The sequence below is a fragment of the Sinocyclocheilus grahami genome, unplaced genomic scaffold, assembly GCF_001515645.1.
Source record: "Sinocyclocheilus grahami isolate Dianchi unplaced genomic scaffold, SAMN03320097.WGS_v1.1 scaffold520.1, whole genome shotgun sequence".
NCBI classification, from domain to species: domain Eukaryota; kingdom Metazoa; phylum Chordata; class Actinopteri; order Cypriniformes; family Cyprinidae; genus Sinocyclocheilus; species Sinocyclocheilus grahami.
The window spans coordinates 267,806-291,831 of record NW_015505699.1 but is presented as its reverse complement, the minus strand read 5'-3'; the positions used below and the strand labels follow the sequence as shown (position 1 = coordinate 291,831).

At 35.7% G+C, this 24,026-nt stretch overlaps 1 protein-coding gene across 1 annotated transcript in view; it reads left to right on the top strand.

Annotated features, from left to right (window-relative positions):
• Nucleotides 1-24,026, top strand: part of magi2b (membrane associated guanylate kinase, WW and PDZ domain containing 2b) — a 125,518-nt gene that overhangs the window by 60,771 nt on the left and 40,721 nt on the right. Inside the window, exons 5-11 of the mRNA XM_016237620.1 lie at nt 797-1,016; nt 3,523-3,602; nt 19,124-19,181; nt 19,315-19,436; nt 19,636-19,818; nt 21,942-22,450; nt 23,482-23,647. Of these exons, the coding sequence (XP_016093106.1) occupies nt 797-1,016; nt 3,523-3,602; nt 19,124-19,181; nt 19,315-19,436; nt 19,636-19,818; nt 21,942-22,450; nt 23,482-23,647 (1,338 nt within the window). The remainder of the gene's footprint in view (nt 1-796; nt 1,017-3,522; nt 3,603-19,123; nt 19,182-19,314; nt 19,437-19,635; nt 19,819-21,941; nt 22,451-23,481; nt 23,648-24,026) is intronic.

The following is a 24,026-nucleotide window of genomic DNA, read 5'->3' as shown; positions in this document are numbered from 1 at the left end:
GTAACTCCAAGATGAGGTTTTGAATCATACTGAGCTGATGAGGCACTTTTTAGTAAGGCTGGTAAGGCTTTTTAGTAAGAATTAATTTTGACAGTAGCTATGTTTCCATTCAAAGATGTGAATTTAATTTATGCGCAAAACTGGAATATCGCATAAAACATTTGCGAATAAAGCACAGTTTCCATCCAACGAGTCAAAGAGAACAAATTCGTCACTTCCTGATAAACTGGCACTAAATATTACTTAAAACTACTACTTTACTAAAAAGTAGGAGAAGCCACTTAATATAATAATTTTCATATATGATAAATTACTTGCGCCTCAGAGTGAGCAGACGAAACACAATAAATGCTGTCATTGCTTTTGGAGGTGGATGCCTGCTGTTTGGGGACGCAGTCATGTAAGACAATCATACTGAAATACTTTGACGACATCCGCTGTTTAGTCAAGTTTTCCCGTCCCATCGTGCAAAGTCACATGACTTTTTCGATGCGCATGGTGGAATTTATTTAGTAAATGTGTTTCCATTGTAGTTTATGCACATTTTTTTCTTATCGTATAAAACATTTATCCTACTCAATTGTGCGCATAAGTTTTTTTTATGCGCATTTTTAGAATTGTTGCGCATCTTGGCGTTTCCATCCAATATTCCTAAATGTGCATAAAAATAGTCATTACTTGTTTACCTTATGTACTCGTATCTTTTTGTACCATCCTTTACGACACTCTACTGTCAAATAAGTCTCTCAGTCAGAAGGTCATGCTCAACACTGATTCTTTTTGTTTTCCCTCACAGAATCGAGTGAACACGAGGACAAGAGCACTGACGCTTCCGGAGATGTGCCTGTCCAGCCGTGCCCACCCGAGACCCCCATCCTCACCGCCACAGATGCCCCTGAGGAGGAAGGAGACGCCCCCAAGTCCCCACAGGACTCCCAGGAGAATGACGAAATGGGCCCTTTGCCAGATAACTGGGAGATGGCCTACACTGAGAAAGGAGAAGTTTACTTCATAGAGTGAGTGAAGTGCACTTCAAAGCACACTTCATAATGAAAGAGGTTTGAGCATATGGAGCGCTACCTGTTGCAGTGTCCTCTTTTACAGATAGTTACGGATAGCTGAATTATTTATGTGTGCCGTATTGAGCTCATTCAGTTCAGTGCAGTTCAGTTTACTGCATTTTGCATTTTGGAAATTATTTGCTGGACTTCAGCACATGGTAGGCTGGAAATGTACTGTAGCTAAAATTATAATTTGTTTTTTATTCTTTTGATGGAATTCAATTTAAGTAATTGCCTCTGAAATTTATTTAAATTAATTTGTATTAATTAATGTAAAATTACTTAAAATAAATAATTTGATTAATATATAAATATTAATTGTAAATTCATATTTTCATACATTTTTCATCATTTCAGTCAAACAAGGCAGTTTGATTTAAAATATTGGTAACACTTTACACTGAGTTTTCATTTGTTAACATTAGTTAATTACATTAGTTAGCCTGAAGTACATAAAACATTTATTAATCTTACTTTGTGAATTTGAACCTTTACTAATGCATTTTCAAAATCAGAAATCGTATTGTTCATCTTATTTAATGCACCTGACCTCATATGAACTAACATTGAACAGTTGTATTTTTATTAACTAATGTTAAGAAAGATTAATAAATGCTAATGAATTACAAATATATTACTCATTGTTGGATAATGTTAATTCATACATTACATTAAATAAATTAACTAATGTTAATGATGTAACCATGTTAATGTTAACATAACCTTTTCGCAAAATGTTACCAAAATGTTTAATTCTAGAGGGATGATATAACAAATAAAAAATATTATTTTAATTTATATTTATATAAAAATTAAGTATATAATATAATACATGTAATATACAGTAATAAAATATATAATTATAACTGGTAATAAAAAATCAATCCATTTATTTATTACTAACCCATTTTAATACATTCAATACTGCACATGTACTTTCATGAACATTTTAGTGATGATGCAAGCAAATCAGATTAAGATTTTTATAACTCGATTCCTTGAAACCGATTTTGAACTGATTCACAGAATTATTGAAATTTTTCAATTCTAATGTCATTTTTGCTGTTGATATTTAAATCTGCAGTACTATTAGAACATTTGTTTTAATGTTCTTGTATAAATAAATAATGCATGAATTTGTATTTAATTTTTTTTATTTAGTTTTAAATAACAATATTATTCAGTATATATCACATGGTACCACTTTAGGGATGAACTGACACATTGGATTTTGCTGAGCCATGAATCATGATGATAAATGAATCAATAAAACTGATTCTGCCAGAGTAGCTGAGGAAAGAGTGTTCTTAAGAGCAAGAGAGAGATGTTCGTCTCCCTCCCATCTGTCCTTAATGAGAAACAAGGGACTTATTAAAAGCATTGATTGTCATTGTGTTAACTGGAAAACCCCCCAGCCACTGTGACTGAGGCCTTCTGGGATATCTCTCATATGAACTAACATTGAACAGTTGTATTTTTATTAACTAATGTTAAGAAAGATTAATAAATGCTAATGAATTACAAATATATTACTCATTGTTGGATAATGTTAATTCATACATTACATTAAATAAATTAACTAATGTTAATGATGTAACCATGTTAATGTTAACATAACCTTTTCGCAAAATGTTACCAAAATGTTTAATTCTAGAGGGATGATATAACAAATAAAAAATATTATTTTAATTTATATTTATATAAAAATTAAGTATATAATACAATACATGTAATATAATAAAATATATAATTGTAACTGGTAATAAAAAATCATAATTAATTTATTAATTTATTTATTACTAACCCATTTTAATACATTCAATACTGCACATGTACTTTCATGAACATTTTAGTGATGATGCAAGCAAATCAGATTAAGATTTTTATAACTCGATTCCTTGAAACCGATTTTGAACTGATTCACAGAATTATTGAAATTTTTCAATTCTAATGTCATTTTTGCTGTTGATATTTAAATCTGCAGTACTATTAGAACATTTGTTTTAATGTTCTTGTATAAATAAATAATGCATGAATTTGTATTTAATTTTTTTTATTTAGTTTTAAATAACAATATTATTCAGTATATATCACATGGTACCACTTTAGGGATGAACTGACACATTGGATTTTGCTGAGCCATGAATCATGATGATAAATGAATCAATAAAACTGATTCTGCCAGAGTAGCTGAGGAAAGAGTGTTCTTAAGAGCAAGAGAGAGATGTTCGTCTCCCTCCCATCTGTCCTTAATGAGAAACAAGGGACTTATTAAAAGTATTGATTGTCATTGTGTTAACTGGAAAACCCCCCAGCCACTGTGACTGAGGCCTTCTGGGATATCTAGTCTAGAATGTTTTACATTTCAAAGTTAAGCTTGTACCAAAGTTTGCCTGACATAACACACATAGAGGCACTTTTAATTCGTATCATGGTAGCCTAACAATATTTTTCTTTTCAGTCACAATACCAAAACGACGTCATGGCTCGACCCTCGACTAGCAAAGAAAGCCAAGCCCCCAGAGGAGTGTGAGGAAGATGGTGAGTGTTTGAGTGTGTTAACACATGTGTGAGTGTGTTTCTCTCTTTTACGCTTGGAGAAATTTGATGTTGTGACCTCTACTTGTATTTTCCCTCCGGAGATGTACGCGTAAAAGATTGTAACATGAAATCTGAGGGGGAGGTTTCTATTTTGTGGGATTGTTTGTGATGTCAGAACACGAGCAGATTGTGCTCTGGTTTCATGAAACATCCAGAATGACAAACTACTAGATCATGATGTTTGCACACTGTGTTTGTGAATGACAGGTTTATTCAGCAAATGTATACATTTATCTGTTTATTCGTTCATTAGTTATTTATTGTTTGTTCAACCATATGTCCAACCAGCCATAAAGCCACCAATCTATATAGCCATTCATTCATTCATTCATTCATCCATCCATTTGTCTATTAAGTATCTATCCTCCATTCATTTGTTTGCTTTTTCAATCATTTGTTCAATGTATATTTGTTCATATACAGTGCCTTGCGAAAATAATCATACCCCTTAATTTTTTTCACATTTTGTTAAGTTGCTGCCTTATGCTAAACTGCTTTAAATTACTTTTTTCCCCACATCAATCTACACTCCATTACACCATAATGGTAAAGCAAAAAACATGTTTTTAATATCTTAGCAAATTTATAAAAAATAAAAAACTTAAATGATTCCATTATCTGGGAAAGTTGAAATTTAGCTCAGGAGCATTCAAATTGCTTGTCGATGTTACTACACTTCGAGTGAAGTTAACCTGTGGCAAATTCAATTGAATGGGTATGATTTGGAAAGGCACACGTCTTAATTAAAGGTCTAACAGCTGATAATGCATATCAGAGCAAAAACCAAGCCCTGAGGTCAAAAGAACTGCCTGTAGAGCTCTGAAACAGGTTTGCGTCAAGCCACACATCTGGGGAAAATTTCAAGAATAAAATCTGCTTCATTGAAGGGTCACAGAAGCATGTAGTCTCTTTTACCCTTCAAGGAAGAAGTTTGGAACAACCAGGACTCTTCCTAGAGCTGGCCTCCTGGCCAAACTGAGCAATTGATGGAAACGGGTCTTGGTTAGAGTGGTGACCAAGAACACGATGGTCACTCTAGTTGAGCTCCATGATCATATATGCAGATGGGAGAAATCTAGAGAAGGACAAATATCACTGCAACACTCCACCGATCTGGGCTTTATGTCGGAGTGGCCAGACTCAATCTTCTCCTCAGTGAAGACGCATGAAAACACAGTTGGATTTAGCATAAAAACACCTAAAGGACTCTCAGACTCTGAGAAACAAGAATGAAAACCCAGTCCAGAGCATTCAGAACCTCAGACTGGGCAAAAGGTTCACCTTCCAACAGGACAATGACCCTAAGCACACAGCAAGAGTGGCTTATAGACAAATCTGTGAATGTCCTTAAGTGGCCCAGCCACAGCCTGAGCTTGAACCCAATCAAATATTTCTGGAGAAACCTGACTTTCCGTACCCACTGTATCTATCCATCCATATGTAAACATTCCTCCATTTTTTGTTTGTTTTTTATTAATATATTAGGCCATTTGTCCTCTATTCATTCATTTACTTGTTGATTTATTTGTTGTTTGTTCAGTCCTCTGTTTTTTTGTTAGTTGATACACCCATCCTTTAAGTATTTATTATCCATTCTTTTGTTTGCTTGTTTAATCGTTTGTTTATTCATATAGCCATTCATTTATCCATCCTTCCATCCTCTATTCATTTGTTTTATTGATTCACACATCCTTAAGTACAGTGGGGAAATGACCTCTGTCATTGCCAACAAAGTGTATATAACAAAGTATTGAGATGAAATTTTGTTATTGACCAAATACTTGTTTTCCACCATAATTTGCAAATAAATTCTTTAAAAATCCTACAATGTGATTTTCTGGTTTTTTTTTCTCATTTTGTCTCTCATAGTTGAGGTATACCTATGATGAAAATTACAGGCCTCTCTCATCTTTTTAAGTGGGAGAACTTGCACAATTGGTGGCTGACTAAATACTTTTTTGCCCCACTGTATATATACTCCATTCCTTTTCTTGTTCAGTTATTTATTTGTGCGATCATAAATATATTCATATATTCATCTTTTAAGCATTCATCCATCCTCCATTCCAGTCATTCATTAGTTTATTTGTTCAGACTTTCTCCATTGGTTTGTTAGTTTGTTCATTCATTCATCCATTAAGCCATCTGTTCTCTATTCATTAATTCATTCACTCGTTCATTCATTAATTCATTTGCATATTGATTCATTTGTGTATTTATTCCTTTGTTTGTTCATCCATCCATCTTTTTAGCTATCTATCTTCTATTCGTTCATTCTTTCGCTTATTGATTCATCCATTTGTTCATTCAGTCACAAATCCTTTGAAAATCTATCCTTCATTAATTTCTTTGTTTGTTCATTCATTTATTAATTTGATAAGAAAGCTAATTATTAATTCCTTCATTCATCCTCCTTTCCATTCATTCATTATTTTTTTGTTCATACGTTCATCTATAAAGCTATCTAACCTACATTCATACATCCATCCTTGTACCCTTCATGCATTCATTCATGTGTTCATTCATTCATCCATCTATGCTTCCATAAATCCATCTATTCATTCATTCATTCATCCATCCATCCATCCATCCATCTATAAAGCAGTAATTTATCCTACATTCCAGTCATTCATTAGTTTATTTGTTCAGACTTTCTCCATTGGTTTGTTAGTTTGTTCATTCATTCATCCATTAAGCCATCTGTTCTCTATTCATTAATTCATTCACTCGTTCATTCATTAATTCATTTGCATATTGATTCATTTGTGTATTTATTCCTTTGTTTGTTCATCCATCCATCTTTTTAGCTATCTATCTTCTATTCGTTCATTCTTTCGCTTATTGATTCATCCATTTGTTCATTCAGTCACAAATCCTTTGAAAATCTATCCTTCATTAATTTCTTTGTTTGTTCATTCATTTATTAATTTGATAAGAAAGCTAATTATTAATTCCTTCATTCATCCTCCTTTCCATTCATTCATTATTTTTTTGTTTATACGTTCATCTATAAAGCTATCTAACCTACATTCATACATCCATCCTTGTACCCTTCATGCATTCATTCATTTGTTCATTCATTCATCCATCTATGCTTCCATAAATCCATCTATTCATTCATTCATTCATTCATCCATCCATCCATCTATAAAGCAGTAATTTATCCTACATTCTAGTCATTCATTAGTTTATTTGTTTAGACTTTCTCCATTGGTTTGTTAGTTTAATTAATTCATCCATTAATCATCTGTCCTCCATTCATTCATTCTGCATATTAATTCATTTGTTCATTTGTTTGTTAATCCATCCATCTTTTAGGCTATGTATTCTCTATTCATTAATTTGTTTGCTCATTGATTCATTTCTCCATCCATCCATCCATCCTCTGTTTTGTTTGTTCATTCAGTCACCAATTGTTTGAGGATCTATCCTCTATTTATTCATTCATTCATTCATTCATATAGCAGTAATTTATCCTCCATTCTAGTCATTCATTAGTTTATTTGTTTAGACTTTCTCCATTGGTTTGTTAGTTTAATTAATTCATCCATTAATCATCTGTCCTCTATTTATTCATTCATTCATTCTGCATATTAATTCATTTGTTTGTTAATCCATCCATCTTTTAGGCTATCTATTCTCTATTCATTAATTTGTTTGCTCATTGATTAATTTCTCCATCCATCCTCTGTTTTGTTTGTTCATTCAGTCACCAATTGTTTGAGGATCTATCCTCTATTCATTTATTCCTTCCTTCCTTCATCCTCCTTTCCGTTGATTCATTATTTTTTGTTCATACATTTATCCATAAAGCCATCTAACCTGCATTCTTCTACCATCCGTCCGTCCATCCATCCATCCATCCATCCACCCGTCCGTCCATCCATCGGTCCATCTTTTTATTTCTTCATTCACACTTATCATATTACCTGTGCTCTAAAAATGGAGCACAAGTCAGCATGATACATTCATTAGCTTGCTCAAAACCTGTATTTTTTTAATGTTTTCTTCTCAGCCAGGCTGTTAAACATGCATGGTGGCTCTGTGTACCCAAATCTACCATCTTTGAAACCCTCTGTTGAATTAAAATGCAATTTAATGGGGCCAGAGAAATCAATATCTCTTTCCACAGGCCTTTTAATGCCTCTCTGTGACATGACTACTAATATCCCTCTCTGTAGTACAGCATATATCTATTTTTTGGGCACATCTGTGCAGCAACATAAGCTCATACACATAATCATGATTGATTTCCATTATGTTCAATAATAACTGCTGCGAAGAAATCACTCTGCATTGCAAATTTGATCCACGTCTGTCTTCAAAGTTCAGACATGTACATGATTCAGAATTTAATTCAGATGTCTGTTAGCTTATGATCCTCATGAGGCAGCACAGTTTCATCGTAAATTCCCATCAAAGGTTAGATAAAAGATGATCTGTCTGTGTCTACCTAATTTTGCAGTCAAAATCAATGTTACTCACAATTCTTGGTGTAATTTAGAGGTGTGCCTGTTTAATTTATCAACAATGGAATCATTTTTCCATTGTTCTCACGCTCCAAAATTTACTCTGCTTGCTAATTAATCAGCCCTGCTTGTTGGTTTTGAGAGCATAAATTTCACAGGACTTTTAAAGACGCATCCGGCACATATGCACACGCTCCTATTTACACTTGAGCATTCAATGCACTCAAATATACATAAGCCACTCAGTGAATAAAAGAGCCTGAAAAAGAGACTTCTCCCATAGTTGCCATGGCAACTGCCGATGGAGGACCATTGATTTAAGGAGGCTTGAGAAAAAATATTTAAGGTGGTCTGGGTTAGATCATTGTTTTTAAAACCTCGAAGGGTCCAAAAGGTCCTAAATAAAAAAACATGGATGTTTCAGAATAATTTTCCAAATATGGTACATTATTAATCTGTTAAAAATTATAGAATTATAATTATTTAAAAAATTGCATTGATGAGTAGGTGATATATTTTCAATATTATTATTTATATTGTATTGATTATTAAAAAATGAATTATTTTCTTAATGTGTTGGGTAGGTGATCTATTAAGTATTATAGAAGCTAATAATATTTGTTACATTTATGAATGAAAATATTTAACTTATTGGGGTGTGGGGTTGCAAATGGTGGGAACGTTGAGTAAGTAATATTTTCGAACATTTTGAATATGAAATGCAATTTAATGGGGCCAGAGAAATCAATATCTCTTTCCACAGGCCTTTTAATGCCTCTCTGTGACATGACTACTAATATCCCTCTCTGTAGTACAGCATATATCTATTTTTTGGGCACATCTGTGCAGCAACATAAGCTCATACACATAATCATGATTGATTTCCATTATGTTCAATAATAACTGCTGCGAAGAAATCACTCTGCATTGCAAATTTGATCCACGTCTGTCTTCAAAGTTCAGACATGTACATGATTCAGAATTTAATTCAGATGTCTGTTAGCTTATGATCCTCATGAGGCAGCACAGTTTCATCGTAAATTCCCATCAAAGGTTAGATAAAAGATGATCTGTCTGTGTCTACCTAATTTTGCAGTCAAAATCAATGTTACTCACAATTCTTGGTGTAATTTAGAGGTGTGCCTGTTTAATTTATCAACAATGGAATCATTTTTCCATTGTTCTCACGCTCCAAAATTTACTCTGCTTGCTAATTAATCAGCCCTGCTTGTTGGTTTTGAGAGCATAAATTTCACAGGACTTTTAAAGACGCATCCGGCACATATGCACACGCTCCTATTTACACTTGAGCATTCAATGCACTCAAATATACATAAGCCACTCAGTGAATAAAAGAGCCTGAAAAAGAGACTTCTCCCATAGTTGCCATGGCAACTGCCGATGGAGGACCATTGATTTAAGGAGGCTTGAGAAAAAATATTTAAGGTGGTCTGGGTTAGATCATTGTTTTTAAAACCTCGAAGGGTCCAAAAGGTCCTAAATAAAAAAACATGGATGTTTCAGAATAATTTTCCAAATATGGTACATTATTAATCTGTTAAAAATTATAGAATTATAATTATTTAAAAAATTGCATTGATGAGTAGGTGATATATTTTCAATATTATTATTTATATTGTATTGATTATTAAAAAATGAATTATTTTCTTAATGTGTTGGGTAGGTGATCTATTAAGTATTATAGAAGCTAATAATATTTGTTACATTTATGAATGAAAATATTTAACTTATTGGGGTGTGGGGTTGCAAATGGTGGGAACGTTGAGTAAGTAATATTTTCGAACATTTTGAATATGATTATTTGTTATTGTTTTCTAGTTGTGGTACATTAAATAGAATATACCTCATAATGTAATAACATGTTAAATTCATTACATTTTTAAATGTGGTTTGCAGTATTGCCGTAATGTTCAGTGGATAATATATTCAAATATTTTTAATATTATTTATTTGTTGTTTATAATTTATTTATTAAAACAGCTGCCTTAGAGCACGACACCATATCCTGTTTTCCATATTTGTTGTATTTATAAATAATTTCCAATATATTTTTTTACATTTCTAATTTGCAATAATGTGCAGGAACTTTGAGTATGTTAATAAAAATAATCATTTTTAGTTGGATGTTATTTCCACCTCCCTCTAAGTTACAAATAGACATTATAAAGAGAAGTAATAAATATTACCTATTATAAGTAAGATTAAATATTTAACATTTGGCTCCAATTTCTTCCATACCAAGATATGATCTTTAAAAGAAAACTACAGTAGGTTATGTCACACTTCTCACTTTTTTCTATTAAGAAAGTGTCGCCATCTGGTGTGTTACTCGTCTTTCTTTCTGAGTTAAAGCGGTGTATGTGACACATATAAGAGGCTCATCATGTATCCTCTTGGATGACAGCCTGGGAAAGGTTTGTTCTTAATGTAAACCCTAAATATGAGACTGGTTTTTGATTGTGAGGAGAAGGTTGCTGTGTGTGTGTGTGTAGGAGGGAATTGATTGCTATAACCCTCCTAGGGAGGTGCGAGAACCTCGTTGGTCGTCACACCTGCTCCTGCCTCCTCCGGCCCAACGTTCTGTTCAGTGCAGCATCCATTCACTCAACTAATGAATATCTGAACACAGCATGGCTTCTTTTGACACAGTATGAGTAAAAAACCTGCTTTGAGGGCATGTCTGTAGACCCTCTTTATGTGTGTCAATGCAGAGACTGTAGCATGACATTTGTTTGCTTGTTTAATTGTTTGTTCACTTGTTTACTACCTACTTGTTTAACACACAAAAATGTGTGTTAGGAAAAATATTACATTTAAAAAATTGCAGCATTGTCCATAAAAAATGTCCACTGTGGTTCCAGGGTGTTCTCAATGGTTGCCAGGGCATTGTTTGGTGGTTGCTAGGATGTTGCTCTGTGAGCTTAATAAGACATTCTATGAGTTTGCACTTCTAGGACATTGTTTGCCGATTGCTAGGGAGTTCTGAGTAGCTGCCATGGCATTACAATAAGATTGCTAAGTGTTCTTAATTCTGCTGGGTTGCTAAGGCACTGTTTGGGGGTTGGTAGGGAGTGCTGAGTGGTTGCTAGTGCATTACAATAAGATTGCTTACTTCCACAGGTTTGCTAGGGCATTGTTTGGGGGTTGCTAGGGACTTCTGAGTGGTTGCCAGGACATTACAATATGATTGCTAGGTGTTCTTACCATAGATATGTATAGATTCCACATTCGACTGCACCAGATACATTGACGCATCCGACATTTTGGAACGGTCAACTTGACGTCGTTCATCCAAAATAAATCAATGAATATTTAAAGGTATACATGTGCATAACTTGCTATTGTAGATGCACACAGTTAACTTCCGCTCGAGGGTTTGCAGATCGTTCCAAAATGGCAGATGGCTTACATATCGCGGCCCATAGAAACGGTCTCTAATGACGCATCTACGTGTATATATATCTATGGTTCTTACTTCTGTGGGGTTGCTAGGGCATTGTTTGGGGGTTGCTAGGGAGTTATGAGTGGTTGCTAGGGCATTACAATAAGATTGCTAGAGGTGCGTTTCATTCGACCGTAAGTGGACTGCGAAGTGGACTTCACAGTGTATTCCACCATTTTAAGTGAGATTCCAATCCAAAGGGAGTGAACATGTTCAGTTCGAAGGGCACTGCGAATGGCATAGGGAATAAGGGAACATCAATACATCACTTCACAGGAAGTGGAGAGGGAAAATCACTCAGCTGTCATTGCGCACCGTGTCACCAGTCAGAACTAACGATGGAGCAGTGCCGTTAGAAGAGTTTTTAAAAGGCTCTGCAATGGAGGGGTTACAATAAATGTTGTTATTATACAAATTAAGTGTATTTATGAATGGTTATGGCCATGAATGTTACATTTGCATATTGTATTGTATGGAATAGGTGAAACTAAGTAAAACCAGGGAGAAAGAGCTGAGGCTCTGTCATTTTTTTATTTTACTTTATTTACTTCAGGAGAGTTAACTTTGAGGCTGCATGTGGGAAAGCGCACGAGATGAGACCACAACAATCTGTTAACAGTCTAAACATATACATTTTGACTATATTTATTAGATGCATAATTGTAAATGTATTTTATATGTATTTAAATTTTAAATAAAATAAATTACAATATTTATTTATGTTATATAATAATCTGCTTGACCCCGTCGTTGCCTTTCTTTGATGACGTTCCAGAACGTTCCAAATGAGCGATTATTGTCAGTGAAGTCCACTTCAACAGATATCCTGTGCTTGATGGAATAGGTGAAACTAAGTAAAACCAGGGAGAAAGAGCTGAGGCTCTGTCATTTTTTTATTTTACTTTATTTACTTCAGGAGAGTTAACTTTGAGGCTGCATGTGGGAAAGCGCACGAGATGAGACCACAACAATCTGTTAACAGTCTAAACATATACATTTTGACTATATTTATTAGATGCATAATTGTAAATGTATTTTATATGTATTTAAATTTTAAATAAAATAAATTACAATATTTATTTATGTTATATAATAATCTGTTTGACCCCGTCATTGCCTTTCTTTGATGACGTTCCAGGGCGTTCCAAATGAGCGATTATTGTCAGTGAAGTCCACTTCAACAGATATCCTGTGCTTAGGGAGTAGGGAGCAGTGAACGATACCCAGCCCTAGTAGGGAGCCTGTCAATTGGAATGCACCTTATGTATTCTTACTTTTGCGGGGTTGCTATGGAGTTCTGAGTGGTTGTTAGGGCATTACAATAACATTGATAAGTGTTTTTACTACTGCAGGGTTGCTAGGGGCTTCTGAGCAGTTGCTTTGATATTGCTAGGTGGTTTCTAGGATAATTCTGAATAGTTAAAAGTAGAGGTCGACCGATTTATCGGGTTTGCTGATTAATCGGCACCGATAGTTTTTTTGTTGGAACTATCGGTTATCGACAAAAATCCATTCCGATAGTTTTCCGGGTTGCGTTCATTGCTGGAGCGGCTGAGAAGGGTCTGCTGTCATTACACAGTGCGAGAGCGACCTCTAGTGGTTGAAATCACTGACAGCACGTGCTATTTGTTTAGACACGTGATACTGCACGCTGAACAGAGTGGGAAACTTCAGACGCGGATTTAAATGCAGCCGACAGAAAATCCTGCCGCGCCACAGAGCGCCATTCACATAGTTTTCCTTTAAATTACATTATATTGGTCCCGAATCGTTGTTAATGTACATAATGAATTGTGTATTGTGGATTTTCAGCAAAACGTTTGTCTTTCTGTGGCTCGAATAAAGTCTGTGTGCTTCATTTATAGAGCTATAATATAGGTTGCACTTTCTCTTTCCATTTGCTCCGTTTTTTAAACACCGAACTTCAAACTCATCCATGCCAAATTGTTCATTCTTGAAGTAAACTTGTGGCCGTTTGGTGATTTAAATGAACTGTTTTAGACCGCTGCTCGAGTTGAACGCGACGCGTCCGGAGTGTGTGTGATACCGGTGAGTTCTCCTAGACTCAGCGCTGTGCTTTTATTTTGATTAGATAATCATCAAGTGTTAAAGAATAGAAGCAGTTAAAGTGTGAGAGTATAAATAAAATATCCATATGTATATAATTTTAATGCTATAGCCTTTGTGTATATATTTAAAGATGTGCATCTTTAAGCATGACAGTTGAAATGAAATGGTAGCACTTTAAAATAAGAGACCATTTGTAGCATTAAGATTAATGAAAGCTGTGTATGTATTGTTCCTTGTTAGAGTGTGTTAATTTCAACATTTAATATAATTTTTTTTTTTTTTACTAGTACTACTAGTATGGTTCAGTACTGTTTTTGTTAATAAAGCACTATTTTAGTTTTTGTTCAGTATCAATTTTAAAACTATCGGTTAATTAATCTGTATCGGCCAGTGTGGTCCAACCTAGTTATCGGTATTGGCAAAATCCACTATCGGTCGACCTCTAGTTATAAGGTCATTTCAGGTGATTGCTACTAGGGCTGCATGATAAATCGAAATGGAATCGAGATCGCGATTCAACAGAAGCTGCGATTGTCATGCGTATCTTTCAGTGAAGCACGGTTCTGTGATCAGCAGTAAATCTCCATCCAAAGGCCAGAGGGCGCTCTCGCGCTGAAACTCCAAATACGCCTCGCAGAAGAAACCCAGAAAATGCTTATCGCTGCAGATAAAATACGGTTTATCTGAGTTCTTATTATTATAATTTTCATTAAAATAAAGTATATTTATAATGCAATGCCTTTATCACTGCTTAAATACTATGAAATATGTTGCGTGCCTTATTCTGTGTAAGAAGCCACATCATCTCACAGAAGGATTTATTTCAAACACTCGACTGACGTTATAAAGTGAGTTTGGAGTAAAAATATGTTATTAAATGTGGTATTTTCACATGCTTTCAGATGGAGCAGCATTTACTTCACAGAGCCGTAGTTCACTGAGAAGCTATGCAAACAGTTGTCATTATCGCGAACGATTTCTTAGATTTCATAATCGCACAATAAAATCGTCTTTTTTGTGTAACTTGTCAGTGAACTAAGGCTATGTGTAGTAAATTCTGCTCCATCTGAAAGCACGTGATGATGATTTCCTGCTGATTACAGAACCGGAATTACTATCAAAATGCGCATGACAATCGCATTCGATTAATCGTGCAGCCCTAATTGCTACTGTGTTCTTTGTGCCTGATTGGACATTCTATTAGTTTGGTGGTTGTTAGGGTGTTTAGAGTGGTTGCTAGAATGTTGCTAGATGGTTTCTAGGGTATTCTGAATGCTCGTGGGGTCATTTTAGGTAATTCTTAAGGTGTTCTTTGTGGCTGATACAACATTCTACGGGTGCGTCTCAGTCAGCTCCCTTGTTCAGTAGTAAGGGCACTGATCAGGGAGTCGGCCATTTTAAGGGCTGTCTCAATCGCGAAATCCTTCCAGTGCACTGGAACGTTCGCTCCCTGAAAAATCCCACAATGCACTGCAAAAACTAGGGAGCATAGGCGCTCACTATGCTCCCTTACCGGAAATAATGTCACATTTCGGAAGCAAGAAACATAAACCACACGAGCCAACTCGATAAATATAATGACTCGCGATAGAAGATTTGAAAAGACAAACCGTTTTTTTGTATATTTCAACATAAACACACATCGCTTGACAGGAATTGAACACATCTAATTAACATTTATAATTAATATTCGGCTGAAATGTTGTAAGAACTTGTACCAGAACAATGTGTTTAAAGAGAATAAAAAATAAATATCAAAAAGAGATCGGTCCTGTCTGTTGTTTATTAATTCCAGTGATGACGTTCTACTATGTTGTCCGTTGACGTTGTACGTAATCATGTCACTGGAATTCGAGTGATCACTGTCCCAACGTGCAGTGAGTCAGGGAACTTACCAGTGCCTGAATTCGTGTACACGATCTACTGATCCATGAGCTCAGGAGCTAGGGAGCTGATTGAGTTTACACTTCTAGGACATTGTTTGGTGGTTGTTAGGGTGTTCTGAGGGGTTGCTAGGGCATTGTTTGGTGGTTGCTTCGGCATTGTTTGGTGGTTGTCAGGGAGTTCTGACGGGTTGCTAGGGCTTTGTTTGGGGGGTTGAGGAAATGAACGTGAACTCAAGTCGGAAAGCTCTAATAATACAAATCCAACAAACAAACGACTTAAAAGCACAACTCGGGGAAATGAGAGCATCCGAGGAGCGCGTGAATGCAGTAATTACACTTGCTCTGATGGCAGCAGGTATCCTTCCGTTAACTAAGCTAAACATGCTTAAATTAAAATGCTAAACTTCCCTTGTATTCACATTTATAAACCTGTTGTCCAACAAAAGAGAACATTAACCCTTTTACTCCACAACACCAGTCAAATGCTTCCTTTTGTGATCTGATGTGGCTTCTTGTCACAGAATGAGGCAGAAAATATGTTCCATAGGCTACTTTAAAAAGAATACATAGATTAGCAATGGATTATAAATATAATTAATTAATATGAAAATACCAGAGATGACTTGAATAACACAGATAAACTATATTGTCGCAGTCAAGTGTTTATTGTCTTTGTTTTATCATTCAAAATGTTTATATGTTCTGTTTACTCAGTTACAGCTATAATAGCGATGCCTTTGTCCATATAAGGGATTTCCTGGAGGGTCATGAGTTCCGCTACTTCTGTGACTGGATATGAGGATTTTCTGTGCGAGGGCGCCCTCTGGCGTCCAGTATGAATGAAACAGACATTCTGTATTATAGTGCTAATGGCCAATCCATAATTTTTGTGGAAATATTTATTTATTTATTTTTTAATAAGTATCGGTTTAGGCACCGGAACCGTTTTAAAAGTATCTATTTGGCACCGGTATCGAAAAAAAACCAAACGATACCCAACCCTAGTTGCCAGGGCATTACAAGTAAACTGCTAGGTGTTCTTACTTCTGAGGAGTTGCTCAGGCATAGTTTGGCAGTTGTTTGGACATTGTTTGGTGGTTGTCAGGGAGTTCTGAGGGGTTGCTTGGGCACTGTTTGGTGGTTGCTTGGATATTGTTTGGTGGTTGTTAGGGAGTTCTAAATGGTGTTTGCTAGGTAGTTCATCAAGCATTGTTTAGTAGTTGCTAGGGTGTTCTGACTGGTTGCTAGGTAGTTTCAAGGGCATTCCGAGTAATTGTAAGGCCGTTTCAGGTGATTGCTATGAGATTGTTAGGACATTGTTTGGTGGTTGCTAGGGAGTTTTGATGGGTTATTATTGCATTGTTTGGTGGTGGCTTGGGTGTTCTGAGTGATTGCTAGGACATTGATAGAAGGTTGCTAGGTGTTGGTGTTTAAAATGGTTGCTACTTTATGAGTGGTTTTTAGGTTTTTCTCAAGCACTGTTTGGTGGTTTAGCCTTGCGTTTGTGTGCATGTTTAGTGCACACCGTTTATTCACACATGCATAGATGACTTCTTCTGCACGTATATGTACATGTTTTGAAGAACGCTGGCAAAAACTGCAGCATGTCCCACTGGCGATGTTTTTGATAATTACTGCATGAGTTTGCGCATGTAGCCCATTTCTTCTTGATGTTTCAATAACAACAAATTTGGCTGAAAAACAGCACACACAGGAAAAAACATCTTGAATGCCGCACGTGATGACAGCCCTTTGTTGTCATGGTGATCTCGCCAGACCTTTAATTTGTTTTGTGTCTCTCAGGCAGATTGAATTGCATGAAAGTATGTTGGCTGTAACCTTCGGGCTGCCAGACCTCCCCTCACTTACCGCTGTGTGTCCTAATTAAGCTTTGTTTTACACACTGACTGCCAGCGTGAACGGCCGGCTGGATTGTTTGGGATACGGAGTCCAAATTCTGGCATGCGCAGGGAATGTGTTTTTAAAAGACGTCCAGACTGATTTGCGCTGTGTTTTATCATACACTGCAGGCATCCCTGGGCTTATTGATTTACTGGACTGGGCTTCAGTATAATGAAAACTGTGAGGAATGTTTTCATGACATGCATGCTTCGTGCAGTGCATTAAATAGCTCATTTTAAGCTTGTTGCTTCTGAAGGTTTCATACATTCAGGTTCACCTTTCAACCATTGTCGTAATCATTTATGAATATGAAATTATGGTAATACTTCACTTGAAGCCTGATTAAATAATGCAATATCAAGGCAAGGAAAATTTATTTATGTAGCACATTTAATAAACAATTCTAATTCCAATTGCTTTACATAGGCATGATAAAAAAGTTTAAAATAATTTAATATCACATGTTTATTTAAATTAGACTAAGCAAATAAAGAATATGAGAATAAATGAATAAAAAATATAATATCTAAATATAAAATATAAATATCGTTAAAAGAAATGAAGAAAAAAATATATAGTTATATAACTATATTGTTGTTGTTGTTGTGTGTGTATATCTATCTATCTATCTATCTATCTATCTATCTATCTATCTATCTATCTATCATTAATCTCAATAACCTCATTGTTATTTTAGCATTATTTCTATATTATAGTATTCATTTTTTTTATTACTATTTTTGTTTTTTTTGCAGTTTTGATTTTAATCTTAGATTATGTTTTAATAATTTGGTTATGGGCTTTTGTCATTTTTATTAGTTTCATGTTTTTATTTTTATATTTTTTTTATAGTTTTATAATTTAAAATGTTATATTAAAATGTTACAACATTTCTAAACTTTTTTGTGATTTTTTAATTTTTTTAAATTTTATATATTTTTATATATTATTTAAATTCCATTGCAGAAATCTTTTTAAATATTTTAAGTATTATACATATTTCATATGTATTTAATATTTTAATATTTTTAATAGTTGATATTTTATACATATGTAGTGTATGTATACTTCATCAGTCAAGTATTATATACATGTGTGTATTGTTATTGTTTCTCTAAAACTAAAACAGTTAAAATTGAAATGTGAAAATGTGTGTATACACACACACACACACACACACACACACACATATATACATTTTAATTGTTTTAAAACAAAACTATGCAAGGAAACAGAAAATAAAACCCAGACTACATTAAATACACATGCAACAGGGATAAACAACATTTGCAACGAGGTGTCGACCATCCGAGCAACTGTTGTTTCCTTAGCGAGTTATACAGGTTATTAGTAGCATAATCCCTGTTTCCTCTCTACTTCTCCTCACGCCTCAGTGCCAGGCCTAATACGTTGAAGGGCAGCTACCATTGCAACACAATGTAGGCTAACATAAAACTAGAAACAATTCCCACTGTTTCTTTTTCTTTTGACGAGGTATTTGGTGGGTCCCTGCTAGTTTAGCTAACAGCCTAACCCTAGGGTTATGAAGTCTATTGCAGCATCACACACAATGCTTAGCTGCTTAGCCATATCTCTTGAAAACAAAACTAAAATAGGTGAAAATGTTCCCTTTTTTTTTTTTTTTTTTTTTTTTTCTTTTTCTTTCTACAGAACTTCCATATGGCTGGGAGAAAATAGATGACCCTATTTATGGCAGTTACTATGTTGAGTAAGTTCTTCAGAATTCTTCTTTCAAATTTTAGTCGAATCTGACCCCGAATCATCCGTGTCATGCTCTTCAATAAGCGTGCCGAGGGAGGGAGGGTCCCCGTGATTAAATATCTGCTCGTTCTGCCCCGCAGCCACATTAACAGAAGGACACAGTTTGAGAACCCCGTCCTAGAGGCCAAACGAAGGATGCAACAGCAACAGCAAATGCAAAGTCAAGGCCTATCGGCGCTGCCATTGCCCACAATATATAGAGGTACTGCTTTTCTCTGTGGCCCATATATGCCATCTTCACCCAGTTGGTTTTATTGGTGTTTCTCGGTTTCGGGTTGCTCAGGTGTGCCCTACTTTCACTTCACTTTAGCTTGACCGAAGCACCAAAGACCATGCAGTAGAGATGGCTGTGCGTTGTGCCGTGTATTCCTCTGATTGTTTATATGTGTTTGTCTTTGCAGAAAAGCCTCCATTCACGAGGGATGCCACACAACTCAAAGGGACGTTCCTCACCACGGTGCTACAGAAGAGCAACATGGGATTCGGCTTCACCATCATTGGTGGGGACGAGCCGGACGAGTTCTTACAGGTCAAGAGCGTCATACCTGAGGGACCTGCAGCCCAAGATGGCAAGATGGACACAGGTGAGAAGGTCGAGGAAATCAGGACCTCAGGACATATGTTGTATTCTTCAGTGTGTTATAATCATGTGTTAATCTTTATGCTTGTATTCTAACGGAAAGGTGAATTGAGGTAATTTAATATAAATGAATGTAGTTGTTTTGATGTAAAGTTATTTATTAATATTCCTATTAAAAATATTTATGCATATATATACATATATACTGTATATATGTGTGTGTGTGTGTACATAACATTTTAATATGCATTTTTTTGATGTAAAGTGATTTATTAATATTCCTCATAATAATATATTTTAATAATATTCCTATAATATAAAAAACAGATAAGTGTATTATATGAAATGTAAGTAAATTATGTGTGTGCATAGTATTATATAACTATGTAAAATATAATGTTTAAATATAATTAATAATATACATAATTATTATTAACAATTAACTTAATAGTTGTGGAAATATATTTGATATATAATTAATATTTTTTATATAATATATATATATATATATATACATATATATATAACATCAAAATATTAATTATTTAAATTTATCAGTAGTTCACATTCAAGTTACCTTAGGTTAACTTTATTTAACAATTTGTTTTCTGAATTTGTCACACCTTTCCGTTTTATTACCAGTGATTGTCACACCAACCATAGTTACTATTGCTAAGGAAAACAAACAATGCCTGCAGGCCTAATTGTCCAATTTCACCGGACTGTTTGGAATTACGAATTGAAATTATGCCCCCTTTTAATACACAGACACTAATCGATAGATATGCAGTGTTGAGCCGTGACCTGAGATCTCAGGAGAAAACCCTCAGCGCATGGGCTAGGAAACATCATTATCTCTGTAGCCACCTCTTGACAACAGCCCCTAATAGCTTGCACAGAGCTAGCGCAAGGTCACGCTTGTCGCAGTGTGTTTTTCTGTGATGAAGAGCGTCTTTGAGTGAGTCATCACAGGCAGACGCCGAAGGCTTATTTGCTGCTTTTTCATAAGTTCTCTATTCCCTTGTAGAGGAACTCTTAACCTAGTATGGGAAACTTGCGTCCTCGCTGCGACTCTACCTTTCTGGATGGCTTTTTCCTTTCCTCGATCATGTGTTAACTTTAGAAGTGTATCACATCTGTGTGGTCTGAAGATGACATCACTTCCCAAGGCCCTCACAGATAATGATGCTGGCAGTGGCTTTATTTGCATATGCCTCCAGCTAGCGTTGCAATTTGGGCTTTGGTGGGATCTTGTGTGTTTTATCCGCTTTTGATGGGGGAACGGGGTCCTTTTATAGAAGTCCTACTCTACTCCGCACACACATACACAGTTGGTTTGTTTCAATAGTTTCAATAGGCCTCAGGTTGTCTTTATTACTGAGATGCCTCATTATCGGCCAGCTTTGCTGATAGCTCGCTCGGTTGGTGTCTACAACTGTCTGCACTTAAGCAATAAAACCTTTTGTGTATGTGTGGAGAGGACTTAAATCCGAAATGATATGATTTAGTAAACATTTGGGTCAAAAAAATAATAGCTCTGTTCATAATAGCTCTGATAATGTTGGAATTATCAAAACAATATTTTTTCGGCTGATAAATAACACAAACAATGTATTTAACAAAATAGTATTTAACATTAGCATGTTGCTAAGCTAACAAAGTGTACTTTAATAAGGAACAAATGCATTTAAACAGGGCTTTCATACTTGCTGAAGTAATGACTGAAATGTAGCTTGACCAATAGCATGCAGGCATTGTACATAATCGACCAATCATGGTGTGCAAGAAGGCGGGAGAGCGAGAACGGTCAAAATAATGTAAATATGCATACATATAATGTATGTGGTCTGCAGAGATCATGTCAACAGCAAAACAAAACCAAAACCGTACAGTTTAGGCAATTTAGAAATTCTAGCCAGGACATGTCTGTGAAAAAGAGGACTTATGGTCATCCTAGCATAAAATTACAGTAAAATGTAATGAGCCGATATCCTTAATTAAGCCAATTTCAGGATATACGCTCTCGGAGCGAGTTGTAGATATGAAAGTGATGACATAATGCACTTGGGAGTATGACGTTTCATATTTTGTTTAGTTCTCTCATTTCTTTCATTATTTCTTCATCAGGTGATGTGATCGTCTACATCAATGACATCTGTGTTTTGGGCACCACCCATGCTGATGTGGTGAAGCTTTTCCAGTCCGTCCCCATTGGGCAGAGTGTCACCCTGGTGCTGTGTCGAGGTTACCCTCTCCCTTATGACCCAGAAGACCCCTCCGCTAGTTCCTCCATGCCCCCTTTGGGCCTAGTGGATCACCCATTGCTGCTCAATGGAAGGAACAACTATGAAAATTACATGGAGTACATGTCTTTGACTGGACGCTTAGTACCAGAGCATGGTGAGGGCCTTACCTCACATCCCCATCCTGGAGACACACACCTGGACGGCTCTCAGCCTCCATCCCTGACCACACCGGGACCCCCACCCGATGACAGCGTCTCCATGGCGTCTTCCTCAGGCGCAACCACCGGCGCTCAAGTGGCCCCTGAACTTCTGAGTCTCACTATAACCAAAGGCACAGAGGGTTTTGGGTTCACCATCGCCGACAGTCCCACAGGGCAAAGAGTCAAACAGGTGCACTGATATCCATGTTACTCTTTGAACAAACGTTTTCATATCGGGGGTCTCAAACTCAAATTAAATAGTATGCATAAATAAAACAATGAAAAAAACGTTCTATCTATCTATCTATCTATCTAGCTATCATTTTATCATTCTATCATTCTATCTGTCTGTCTGTAGGGCTGCACGATTAATCGAATGCGATTGTCATGCGCATTTTGTTAAAAAAGCCGGTTCTGTAATCAGCAGGAAATCATCATCACGTGCTTTCAGATGGAGCAGAATTTTCTACACATAGCCGTAGTTCACTGACAAGTTACGCCAAAAAAAATGATTTTATTGCGCGATTATGAAATCGAAGAAATCGTTCGCGATAAAGGCATTGCATTATAAATATACTTTATTTTAATGACAATTATAATAATAACTCCGATAAACCGTATATTGCCGTAGTCGTGTGTTTATTAGTCACGTTGAATCAATGAAAGCAGTTGAATCTTCTGTTTATTCAGCTGCAGCGATAAGCATTTTCTGGGTTTCTTCTGCGAGGCGCATTTGGAGTTTCAGCGCAAGAACGTTGGATGGCCTTTGGATGGAGATTTACTGCTGATCACAGAACCGTGCTTCACTGAAAGATACGCATGACAATCGCAGCTTCTGTCGAATCGCGATCTTGATTCCATTTCGATTTATCGTGCAGCCCTATCTGTCTGTTTGTCTGTCTGTCTGTCTAAATATATGTTATTTGTTGTTATTTTAGAAAAAAAAAATTATATATAATTTTTTGGGAAAATTTTCAGTTATACTGTATATATTTATATTTCTATATATCAAGCACGATATGTGTCATAACTGTTTCTACATGTTTGGATCAGGTTCTATCTATCTGTCTATCTGTCTGTCTGTCTAAATATGTAAATGTTATTTGTTGTTATTTTAGAAAACAAATTCTGTATGATTTTTTTGGAAAATGATCAGTTATATATATTTATATAAATCAAGCACAATATGTGTCATAATTTGTTTCTATACATTTGGATCAGGTTCTGGAGCCGCAGGGTTGTCCGGGGTTATGTGAAGGAGATTTGATGGTGGAGATTAATCAGAAGGGTCTCCAAGGACTCAACCACACACAGGTGGTGCAGCTGCTCAAGGACTGTGCAGTGGGAGCAGAGGCTACGCTTGTCATTCAGAGAGGAGCAGCAGCAGGTGCGCACATTTCCACCCTTCATTTTTAAAACCAAGTTCGTCAGAAACGTGCTGAAGGTTGCCTGAAATCTACGTCAGACCTTGGCAAAGTACAGTGTTCACTGAAAATGGACATTTCTGTCAGTATCTACTCTATTTGTCTTTTTTTTCTGTTGAACACAAAAGAAGAAATTTTGAGGAAATCATACACTGCACTTTTTCAATACAACGATTGCATATAGTGACCAAGAGCTGTTCAAAGCTCCAAAAACCTGCATGTTCCAAGGTTTCAGAAGCCATGACAGCTTTGTGTTCAAAACAAACCAAAATTTAAGTCTTTTTTTTTTTTTTTTTTTTTTAAAAAAAAAAAATCATTGGGGTTAAATGTGACCCTGCAGCA